This window comes from Muntiacus reevesi, chromosome 4, assembly GCF_963930625.1.
Source record: "Muntiacus reevesi chromosome 4, mMunRee1.1, whole genome shotgun sequence".
Taxonomy (NCBI): domain Eukaryota; kingdom Metazoa; phylum Chordata; class Mammalia; order Artiodactyla; family Cervidae; genus Muntiacus; species Muntiacus reevesi.
The window spans coordinates 105201281-105213842 of record NC_089252.1 but is presented as its reverse complement, the minus strand read 5'-3'; the positions used below and the strand labels follow the sequence as shown (position 1 = coordinate 105213842).

The window sequence follows — 12562 nt, the reverse complement described above, 5'->3', positions numbered from 1 at the left end:
CCTGTTGACAGGTAGTTGGGCTGGATCACAGGGTGGTCGTGGGGGTTGGCACTTCTCAGTTTGAGCCAGCCCACGCTTGTGCCCCGCATGGTCCCCACATGCACCTGGAAGAGCCCAGAAGAAGCAGTGACCCCGGTCAACCCCCAAGGTAGTCATTTAGAGATGCCCTGGTTTCCTGTGAGGTGGGACTAGACATCCAAAGTCAATTAAGAGCAGATGAATTTTGGCATCTACCTGCATCTTAACCTCTCCCCTGCCCCCCTCCCCTCAACAAGGCATCAAGCCACCTCAGTTGATCACTCCAGCTTCCTGGCTTTGTACCTGATTGTTTGAAATGTTCAGGGCTGGCATTCCCTGGGCAGAGCTGACCTCTCTGTCCTTTTCTAATACTCAGCACCCAGAGCCAGTGGCCCAAGCTTTGCTGCACCCCAAGCAGCCTGTCTCACTCTACCTCTGATGCCCCAGCCCCCTTCTCTCCCCCCAGACGCTGAGCAGCTGGAGGGCAGCACACAGACTTCAGGGCCCCCCACCCCGAAGGCCCTGCTACGATGGGGAGACCGCCTGCCCACCTGGTAAGCCTCCTGCTGCGGGGGGACCCGCCCGTGGTCGATCACCTGGGACGGCAGGAAGTGGAACTGGATGTCCGGATGGGGGACCCCAGGCTGGCTCCGGATGAACCCCCCTGTTTCCAGATGGGCCGTGGCTCCATACCCTGAGGATCAGAAGACAACGATGAGGCAGAAAAGCAGTTCCGGCACGGCAGGTGGGCCAGACTCCCCTCCCGCGGGCAGTCCCCCTTCCTCTTCCAGCCCGTGTTCCAGTACCTGGCCCTGCGTCCTCAGCCTTCCTCTTTCCCCCAGGTGGGCCCACCCAGCACCATGGCTTTCAGTATCAGCTCCACGCCGAGGGGCTTCAGCTTTGCCCCCCTGCCGACCCCACCACTGCCAACGCGACTGCGGGACTTGATGTCACATGGGCGTCCCAAACCTACCCCAGCCCCGACCCCCAACTATACTACACTACTCTCACTGCAAGTCAAAAGTCAGAAAATCCTCTTCCTCATCACCCCCCACCACATCTGTTAGAAAGTCTCCATCTTCGGCTCCAAAATCAACTTCAGCCCACCTTCTCGGCACGACCCCCACACCCCAACCTCCATCCAAGCCCTCATCACCTAAGTGGTGGTGGCTGGTGCCCAGCCTACCTCTGTGGCTCCTGCAGCCCGCCCAGCACACACAGACCAGGGTCAAGGTCAAGTCCCTCCTCCATCCAAGCCCCCACTGTTGCAGGAAGGGCCCCTTGCAAGCCCCAATAGTAGGCTCTTATCTAACTCTTGGAAGTCAGAGGCGACACATGCTGACAGAGCAGAGGACTGCATTGGGAAGGACCACACTTCCCAACCCCGGCTGGAGAGCAGCGGGGTGAGGGGGCCCAGGAGAACTGCTCTGCCACGTGGCTCGCAGTCCCAGGTTTTCTGGTCATGGGGTTAGTTTTGGGGTTGTCTCTGGCCAATCATTTTGCTTGGCGCATAGTCTGACTCTGGGTCCTTCCTGGTGGTGTCTGCATCTCTCAGCCAAGATGGATTCCACAGTGAAGGATTCTGGGAAGTTGGTCTTCTCCTCCTTCTTAGGTCCTCCCTCCTGAATCCTCCTGGTTATTTTTCAGCGGCAGCACCATGTTCCTTATTGAGACCTCCTGTTGTGAGACAACTGAGGCAAAGTGGTCATCACGTGCCTGGCCAAGGCAGGTGGTTTCGGTCTCAGGCCCTAGAAGGGGTCCTCCTTCCTGCAACAACTGACTGGTAGGATCTCTTCTTTGCTACGACTGACATCCGGACCCTCAGGGATCAGCTTGCCTGCTGATGGACCAGACCCAGCAGCCAGCACTGGGACCCTTTAAATGTCCCTGGTCTCCTCCTGATGTGGACAACTGGCCAGAGCTTCCTGACCGGGTAAGGAACGAGAGACTTCACTGGCCTGTTTTCCCTTTCCTCCTATCCTGCTCTTCTGGTCCTGGATGCAGGAGTCTAGTGGAAGAGCCTCAGTTGTCTGAGGGCTGGAGCCTGATCACCTCCTGTGGGCAGGGCCCTTGAGTTATCTGGTATCTGGTGGGGCTGAGTTCCCATCCTCCCTTTATGTAAGCCCAGGGGGAAAGTCCTGTCACACCTGGGTGTCTGCAGGTGACAAGAGTAAGGCCACCCCTTAGTTCCTGTTGGCCAGAACTCAAATTGGAAGTTCTGCATCTCTGTAGGAGGTTTTCTGAGAACCTTCAATCTTGTATTTAAGGGAGTGTCTGATTAGGACAGCCGTGCCTATATGTGTTTTATATTTTACGTTCTGTGTTGTGATCTGTGATGGCCATTCTGCCTTCTGAAATAGGAAATTCTGGTTCTGTTCCATTGCAGGGCCCCCTTGGGAGAATTTGTCTTGACTGAAAAGGTTTTAGCTATAAGCCTGTGATTAAGAGAAGGATATTTTATTATAACACTGTGTGGCCAGAATATTCTTTAGATTCCAGAGAAAGCCTATTTAGGTGAAACTCTTGGAAATTCCAAAACTGATTCTTTTTGCATATACAGTTAGAAAAGGCAAGCGTGATACAGTGTCTTTTAGAATTCTGACCCTGAGATAACAATTTCTTCTAGGAGAACTTGGTTTTCTCACCCTGTACCTTAACAGATCCTGAAGACCTTGGTCCTGAGATAGATGGGGGTGGGTGGGGAACCTTTTAAACTACACTTACTCCAACTATTATTCATAAATTAGTGAGTTTTAGAATACCCAATTCATGATTAAGTTTAGAAAATGAACCTGTGAGATCTCTGGTTGTGTGTATATATATCTCCTTACGTTTGGATGGTATTATCAAAATTAATTCATCAATGAGCTCTACTTGTCTTAAGAAAATTAAGCACTTATATAAATTTTCAAAACTACAGAAAGGAATTGGCAAGAATTAATTTCAGGTTCATGTGAACTGGGGAATAGTATTAAGATTAATATCTGATTTTAAACTTTGTTAATTTAAATAGATATGACTTTAGAGTCATCAAGTTATATGACTTGTATTAAACCAAGGTATGGAGAAGGAAATGGCAACCCACTCCAGTATTCTTGCCTGGAGAATCCCAGGGACAGAGGAGCCTGGTGGGCTGCCGTCTGGGGTCGCACAGAGTCAGACACTACTGAAGCGACTTAGCAGCAGCAGCAAACCAAGGTATAAATAAAGGTATTATAAGATCTTATTATATCTATTACAAATTTGTCAGCAAGGAAAGTAACATGGCATGATGAAATTTTATAAGTGAGTTAAATGCGAGATAAGAGCTTTTGGATGAATGTCTTAGGAATAATTATATTGTAGGAATGTCTACTTAAGGATAATCTCTCTAGATATTTGAAAATTTGCTTGAAATTTAGAGTTGTTCTAAATTAAGTGATGGACATTTATTGAATAGCTACGTCATCCCCAAATAAGACACTGAAACATCCATTATTAACCTTAATAAACAGAGAAGGTATTTGGGGTGGTTAATGAATATGTTTGGTGTCATCCTGACATGTTCTCTGTAAGAAAGCAAATGTTTTTAGGAATTATCACTAGCATGTATGTTCACTGATCTACAGAATCCTAATGTAAAAGATAATTCATAATTGCATTTTATTAGAAGAAGAGAAAGTGACTCTTACAGCTGGTTGTTTCTCAAAGAAGAAGAAAATGGAGGACAAACTAATATGGATACAGAAAGTAACAGAGGGTTTGTGGATCATCAGGATTGACTAGGTTTAAAGTAAAGTTAATTTTGTTGTTAAAAGGAGGTTGGTACAAGACTGGTTTTCTCCCTTAAAAGGGCAAAGTTTCCTTGGAATGCTGCTTTTGAGAACAGATCGTGTGAGTTTTTGTGCCTTTGCATGCTAAGTTGCTTCAGTCATGTCCGACTCTCTGCGACTCCATGGACTGTAGCCTGCCAGGCTCCTCTGTCCATGGGATGCTCCAGGAAAGAATACTGCAGTATTCACTGCATTGGCAGGTGAGTTCTTTACCAGTAGCACCACCTGGTAAGGGATCTGTATTTGCCTTTTTCCCCCTGTATTTATTTTTAAAATTTTAATTGGAGGATAATTGCTTTACAAAGCCCTGCTGGTTTCTGTTGTACAACAAAGTGAATCCGCTATATGTATACACACAGCCCCTCGCTCCCACCCCTGTAGGTCATCACAGGGCTCTGAGCTGAGGCCCCTGTGCGGCTTCCCGCTAGCCAGCTATTGGACTCATGGCAGTGTAGATATGTCAGTGCTGCTCCTGCAGCTTGTCCCTTCCCCCCCTCCACACACTGTGTATTTGCTTCTGAGGTCTCTTGTAACTTTGGTTAAGGAGTAAGTATTATCTCACAGTGATGTATGATCTTGTTTGACCAAGTGTTTTGAAACCTTTTGACAAACTTTCCAAATATCGAAATTTAAAGTCTGTCTGAAACATTACTAAATTTTAATATGTTTTCCAAAAAAAAAAACCTTCCTCGCAAACTAATTATGACTTACAGCAGTTTTCTAAATTGGACCTTTGTAAGCAGAATTGAAACACTTCTTTCTCTGTAGTCAATTCCTCTAGAGATTGGAAACTCTTAGGTCCCCAGCAGCTTTATCAGATAAATTAGGAAGGCCACCTCCTAATTGGTGCAGGAATCAAGGTATTTTACAGACCTCAAAAAGGGAAGAATTCACCTAAATCTGTGACAAGGCCGTGGTGTGCCTTTCCTGGCCTAGGGGGCTATCTTAATTAATCTGACTTAATTTTAAATCAAGATATCTTGATTTGGCTATATGTGATAAAAATGAGGGTAATTTTAGAAAGAGACTTCTGTGGATATCAAATTCTAATTTATTTATTGAGGTCTGTGTTCACTAAGACTCACTTCTCAGATAGTTCCTTGCTGTTACGTTAATTGTTGCAAAGTTTAATTGAATTATTACCATGTTTCCTTTTAAGTTTCTTTCTAAAGCTTAATTTTTAGTAATCTGTTTTTGGATGAACACTGGACACTCCGTGATCTGCAACAGGAAGTTAACACCAGGTACGGTCATTTAAACTTAAAGGCTCCCTTATGTTGGGGACCGTGACACCATACTAGGGTTGACCAACCTGGTAACTCTAGGAAACTGGGCTGGGTGCCCTGTGCACAATGCCAATATATAATTTCCCTAAAAGGTAAGGGCTGGTATACAACAGACAGACAAAGTCAGATAAACTGAGGCTGCACCTAATGGAAATTCTTAAATTTTTACTTACGACCTTACTAATACTGCTAGCTATGTTGTTTATGTTCCCTGTTTTACAAAATTGTTTTCCTACACTACCAAATGTGTGACTGAGCCTCTGATAAGGTGATGATATACAGTTCCATATGAGACCAGTGATGGTAATACTGTAACTCCAGATATGGGAAGAAGCATATTAGCATCATCCCTCCTAGCTTTCTTTAATCTAACTCGAGAGTATTTTACCACAAATCACCTCCCTCATTCAACAAAAATTTTCTACACTAATATCAAAAAGACCTAACAGAACTATATTTTCTCTCATTCCTCACTAACCTCAACATAGCATATCTGTATTTAGTCACCATGAGTCACCTCTATAATAAATACACCACCAATAAGCAATAGCCAACCAGTAACAATTACTAATCGAGAATCATAGCTATACAACACTGCAATTCCCATAGCCTCCTCACAACAACTCCAGAGTCACCTCTATCATAAATCACTCAGTCCCCTAGTCTGTTAAACTTTAAATACAATCTCTACTTTCTCACTTTTTAAAACGTAAAATGCCACTGAAAATTCTATCATCAACCCTGAAAGAAATATACCTAAAACAGTCCCTAATATTAGAGATTCAAACTGCAGGATACTGCTCAGTAGCTGTCATATAACCAAACACAACCAACATCCCCCCTAAATAAATAAAAAATGCTGTAAAATCCAAAAATGAGCCACCAAAATGCAACACAATCCCACAACCATCCCAAGTCCACCATAAATAGGTCAAGGTTTTGAAGAAAACCCCACAAAACAAATTACAAAAATAGAACTTGAAAAATACAATATATGTTAACATTATTCTCACATGGACTCTAACCATGGCCAATGACATGAAAAATCATCATTGTTATTCAACTATAAGAACACTAATCACCATCATCTGAAAATCACACCCATTAATACAATGTATTTATTGTTCTTCCAGCCCCATCAAACATTTCATCATGGGAATTTCAGTTACTACTGGGCATTTGTTCAGCATTACACATATTAACAGGCTTATTTCTAGCAATACATGACATATCAAACACAATAACCACTTGCTCATCACTTACCTAGTTAATGTTTCAGAGAAGGCAATGGCACCCCACTCCAGTACTCTTGCCTGGAAAATCCCATGGATGGAGGAGCCTGGTAGGCTGCAGTCCATGGGGTCGCTGAGTCGGACACGACTGAGTGACTTCACTTTCACGCCTTGGAGAAGGAAATGGCAACCCACTCCAGTGTTCTTGCCTGGAGAATCCCAGGGATGGGGGAGCCTGGTGGGCTGCCATCCTTGGGGTCACACAGAGTCGGACGCGACTGAAGCGACTTAGCAGCAGCAGCAGTTAATGTTAGTTAGCCAACACATCGACTACAGGTGAGTTATCTTATATCTACATGGAAATGGAGCCTCCATATTTTTTATTTGCCTGTCTCTTCATGTAGGATGAGGGTTCTATTATGGATCCTATACTTTTTTAGAAACTGCACTTTGTTAGAATCACCTTACTATTTACAGCCATAGCCACAGCATTTATAGGCTATATCTTACCTTGAGAACAAAATCGTTTTGAGGGGCAACAGTTACTATTAACCTCCTTGCAGCAATTCCATATATCAGCACAAGTCTCATTGAAAGCATCTGAGCTGGCTTTTCAGTAGATAAAGTGACTCTTGGACAATTCTTCACTTACAGTTTTATTCTCCCATTCATGACTGCAGCACTCACAGCTGTCCACTTACTATTCCTTCACGACACAGGATCTAATAACCCCACAGGAATCTCATCGGACACAAAATCCCCCTTCACCCCTACTATACAATCAAAGACATCTTAGGGGCCTTATTAGGAGTTCTAGGGCTACTAATGTTGGTGCCTGACTTACTAGGAGAGCCGGATAACGACACACCCTATCAAGACAGATACTCAGTATTTGCATCGCAGTCCTGCTTTCAATCCCCGGTAAACTAGCAGGGGTATGGGCCCTAATCCTTTCAGTCTTAGTTCTAGCACTCTTCCCAATGCTCCATACATCTAAAGAACACAGCGTAACATTTCAAACTTTCAGCCAAAGCCTATTTTTGAGTACTAGTAGCAGACCTCTTAACACTAACATGAATTCGAGAACAACCCATAGAACACCCCTTCATTATTGTCAGACAACTAGCATCTATTTTATATTTCTTTTTAATTCTAGTACTAATGCCAATAACTAACATCACTGAAAAATAATTTCCTAAAATGAGTAGTCTTTTCAGTGTATCTATTATCCTGGTCTTGTAAACCAGAAATGGAGAAAAACACATCTCTCTAGGAAGAAGTTCCAGCTCCACCATCAGCACCCAGAGCTGAAATTCTATCTACAGTATACCCTGAAATTTTGTTATGGCATATTTACAACATTATTAAGTACCTGAGTATTAAAATAAAGTCTTTTTACCATAAACTATGTACTATGCATATATGCAGTATGACATGAACATGTACATACTTATCGTATCACACATAATGTATATACGTGTTATGACATGCATTATTTACCCCATGTTTATAAGCATGTACATTGTCTTATTGACAGTACGTAGCACATATTACTAATCATACATAGCACATTAAATCAAATCAATTTTAGTGAACACGAACATCACATCCAATAGATTGAGAGCTTAATTAGTCAGCAGCTGTGTGAAACCACCAGTCTACTCGGCAGGCGTCCGTCTTCTCTCTCCAGGCCCATGACTTGTGGGGGTTTCTACTAGTGAACTTTATCAGACATCTCACCTCACTTCAGGACCATCTCACCTAAAACTGCCCACCTCTTTCCACTTAAATAAGACATCTTGATGGACTAATCAGTGCACGCTCACACATAAGTGTGATTTCAATTTTTTAAGGGATGCTGTGACTCAGTTGTGGCCTTAACACAGTCAAATGAATTGTAGCTGGACTTCAAAAGGTGTCACTAAGTCAATGAGTTCAGGACATAAGGAAATTAGATACACTCACCGAACAAGTTCATGACCTGTTTAACAACCCCCCCTTAACCACCCCCATGCTAAATCCCATGCTCTAAGTGGTAACCCTGCCAAAACAAAGCAAAAACATATAAATACACAGAATTAGCTGTCTACTCAATAAACATGAGTAACTTAATGCTCAAAATTAGATAGGCCTAGAAAATAAACCCCAATCATACCAATAAACTACCTAGATGTTTGCCATCTATATAGACAGACATTTCCCTAGCTCTGTTGACCATTTTCATGAAAATTTTAACAACAAATCCAACAGAAACCACATAAAACAGCTATATATATATATATTATTTCACTATGCAAAAATAGCTTGTTAATGTAGCTTAAAGTCTAAAGCAAGGCACTGAAAATGTCCAGATTAATTTGCCAACTCCATGAACACATAGGTTTGGTCCCAGACTTTCTCTTAACTTTTAATAAAATTATAAATGCAAGCATCTGTGCCCCAGTAAGAATCTAAATCACCAAGATTAAAGTGAGCAGGCATCAAGCACTAATATTAGTAGCTCATAACTTAGACTTGCTTAACCACACCCCCACAGGAAATAGCAGTGATAAAAAGTAAGCCATAAACAAAAGTACCACTAAGTTATACTGAGTAGGGTTGGTAAATCCTGTGCCAGCCACTTCAGTCATATAGTTAACTAAAATTAACAGCAATATAAGATAGTTAAATTTTAACTAAGCTATAAGAAGTCATAACTAAAATAAAAACAGACTACAAAGGTGACTTTAGTATTTCCTGACTACACAATGGGATTAGATACCCCGCTATGCTTAGCCCTAAACTCGAATAATTACAAGATGAAATTATTCACTAGAGTACTACTAGCAACAGCTTAAAACTCAGAGGACATGGTGGTGCTTCCCACTCCTCTAGAGGAGTCTATTCTATAATCGATAAGCCTCAGCAACCCTTGCTAATTAAGCCTATACACTACCCTCTTCAGCAAACCCTAAAAAGGAATAAAATTAAGCCTAATTATCAAACATAAAAACATTAGATCAAGATGTAACCTATGGGGTGGGAAGATATTAGCTACATTTTCTATTTCAAGAATCTGTTTCTCCATCACACACAAAAGTTTTTATGAAAACTTAAAAACCAAAGGATTTAGTAGTAAATTAAGAAGAGAGTACTTAACTGAATAAGGCCATGAAGCATGAAAATACCACCCATCACTCTCCTTAAGTGTTATAAGAACTTAGCAAATACTAATAACAACAGAGGAGACAAGTCGTAACAAGGGAAGCATACTGGAAAGTGTGCTTAGATAAATCAAAGCATGGCTCAAATAAAGCACCTAGTTTATACCTAGGAGATTTCATAATTTATGACTATGTTGAACTAAATCTAGCCCAACACCCTTTCTCCATATCAACTAATATAAGGAGACTAAATGTTGAAGGAATGTTTTATTTAAAGTATGTGCACTGGGAGGACCCTGAGGAGTCGGGTGGGGAGGGAGGTGGGAGGGGGGATCGGGATGGGGAATACGTGTAACTCTATGGCTGATTCATGTCAATGTATGACAAAACCCACTGAAATGTTGTTAAGTGATTGGCCTCCAACTAATAAAATCATATTTAAAAAAAAAAAAAATAAAGTATGGGAGATAGAAATTTAAAATATCCTCTGGTGCTATAGAGAAAGTGCCATAAGGGGATGATGAAATAAGCGTTACAGGAACAAAACGTGAAGTTTACTCTTTGTACCTTTGCATAATGACTTAACTAGCAAACATTTAACAAAGAGAAGTTAAATACCCTGAAACCAGATGAGCTACTTATTAACAATTTATTAGAACAAACTCATCTATGTAGCAACATCGTGAGGAGATTTCTAAGTAGAGGTGACAAGCCTAACAAGCTTACTGATAGCTGGTTGTCTAGGAAAAGAATCTCAGTTCAACTTTAAAAATTACCAAAAAGACCAGAACTGTTAATGTATTTTTAAATGTTAATCTAAAAAGGTACAGCTTTTTAGAAATGGATACGGTAAAGACAAACAACGCCACAGTTGTTTAAAAGCAGCCACCAATTAAGAAAGCATTCAAACTCAACAACTTTACCTTAATATTAATACCATCACAAGCAAATCAACTTCTAGATTCACACTGGACTAATCTATTGGCCAGCAGAGGTAATAATATGAGTAGCAAGAAGTATTTCTCCTTGCATAAGTTTACATCAGTAACTAATAAAATACTGATAATTAACACTATATAATATAACTCAACATTAAATTATTTACAGTGTGTGTGTATTAGTGAGTGAGTCGTGTCCGATTCTTTCCGACCCCATGGACTGGGACCTGCCAGGCTCTTCTATCCATGGGATTCTCCAGGCAAGAATACTGGAGTGGATTCCCATTCCCTTCTCCAGGGGATCTTCCCAACCCAGGGATCAAACCCGGGTCTCCCACATTGCAGGCAGACACTTTACCATCTGAGCCACGGATATGGGCTAAGTTATTTACTAACACACTGTTAATCCAAGGAAATGCACTGTTAATCCACAGGCATGCACTCTCAAGGAAAGGTTTTAAAAAGTCAAAGGAACTTGGCAAACACAAACTCCGCCTGTTTAGCAAAAACATCACTTCTAGCCTAACTAGTATTACAGGCACTGCCTGCCCAGTGACAACTGTTAAAACAGCCAGTTTCCTGACCATGCAAAGGTAGTATAATCTTTGTTTTCTACATAACTTGAATGAATGGCCACTTGAGGGTTTTACTGTCTCAGTGAAACTAACCTTCCCAGGAGGAGGCAGGAATAACAGAATAAGATCCTGTGGAGCTTAATTGATTAACCCCCCAAAACCTAACTAAACCACCAAGGTATAATAAAATTTTGTATGGGTTGATAATTTTGATTAAAGTGACCTCAGAAAACAAAACAAAAAAATCTTCTGAGCAATTACAGTCTAGACTTACCAGTCAAAACATTATCCACTTACTGATCAAAAAAATTGATCAATGGAACACGTTACCCTAGGGATAACAGCACAGTCCTGTTCTAGAGTTCATACCAACAACAGGATTTACAACCTCGATACTGGCTCAGGGCACTCCAATGGTGTAAGGGCTATAAAATGTAAAAAGTCCTACGTGATCTGAGTTCAGACTGGAGTAATCCAAGTTGGTATCTATCTCGTATATATTACTTCAAGTATGAAAGCATAGAGAAATAAAGGCCCACTTTAAAAAGCACCTTAAAACCAATTAATGTATAATCCTAATTTAATTAATACATAAAAATTACTACCCAAAACCAGGGTTTTTTAAGGTGGCAGGGCTTAATTGCATAAAATTTAAACTTTTATAACTAGAAGTTCAAATCCTCTCTTTAACAAAATGTTTATAATTAGTATCTTAATACTTATTATCCCCATTCCTCTAGCTGTAACATTCCTAACATTAAATGGATGAAAAATTTTAGGTTATATGTAACTTCAAAAAGGGCCAAATATTGTAGGACCAGGTGGCCTATTACAGGCCTCTGCTGGTGCAGTCAAATTATTTACTGAAGAACTGCAACAACCAGCTAATCCTGAATTTCCACATTTAACACTGCAGCAATCCTAGTCCTAACCATATGAATTCCCCAACCCATACCCTACCCCCTTATTAATATATATCTAGGAGTATTATTTGTGTTCACAATTAATAATAGTAAGCCTAGCTGTATGCTGTATACTCCATTTTATGATCTGATGGGATTCCAACTCTAAATATGCATGAATCTGAGAAGCCCTATGAGCAGTAGCACAATTTCATAAGAAGTAACACTAGCAATTATTCTTTTATCAGTCCTCTTAAGAAATGAGTCTTTTACCCTCTCTCAACCTTCATCACAACACAAAAGTATCTACAAAAAAATTTCCCATCATGACTCTTAGCTGTCATATGATTTCTTTCCACTCTTACAGAAACTAATCAAGCCTCATTCAACTTAATAGGAAAATCTGAACTTGTATCAGGCTTCAATGTAGAATATGCAGCAGGCCCATTTGCCACATTTTTCTTAGCAAAATACACCAACATCATCATCAACAATATGAAACATTTTCTCAACAATCTTATTTCTGGGATTGTTCCATAACCCCTACTTATCAGAACTATACACAACGAACTTTATTATCAAAACACTTATTACTAACAACTTCTTTCCTATGAATTCAGGCATCCTGCCCTCAATTCCAATATGATCAACTAATC

The 12562-nt window shown here is 41.0% G+C and overlaps 1 protein-coding gene across 1 annotated transcript in view; it reads right to left on the bottom strand.

The window, feature by feature from the left end:
- The window catches only part of CHDH (choline dehydrogenase), a 90337-nt gene that overhangs the window by 6018 nt on the left and 71757 nt on the right, over positions 1–12562 (bottom strand). The window contains exons 6-7 of the mRNA XM_065933483.1: positions 570–712; positions 2–104 (exon numbers count right to left, since the gene is read on the bottom strand). Of these exons, the coding sequence (XP_065789555.1) occupies positions 2–104; positions 570–712 (246 nt within the window). The remainder of the gene's footprint in view (position 1; positions 105–569; positions 713–12562) is intronic.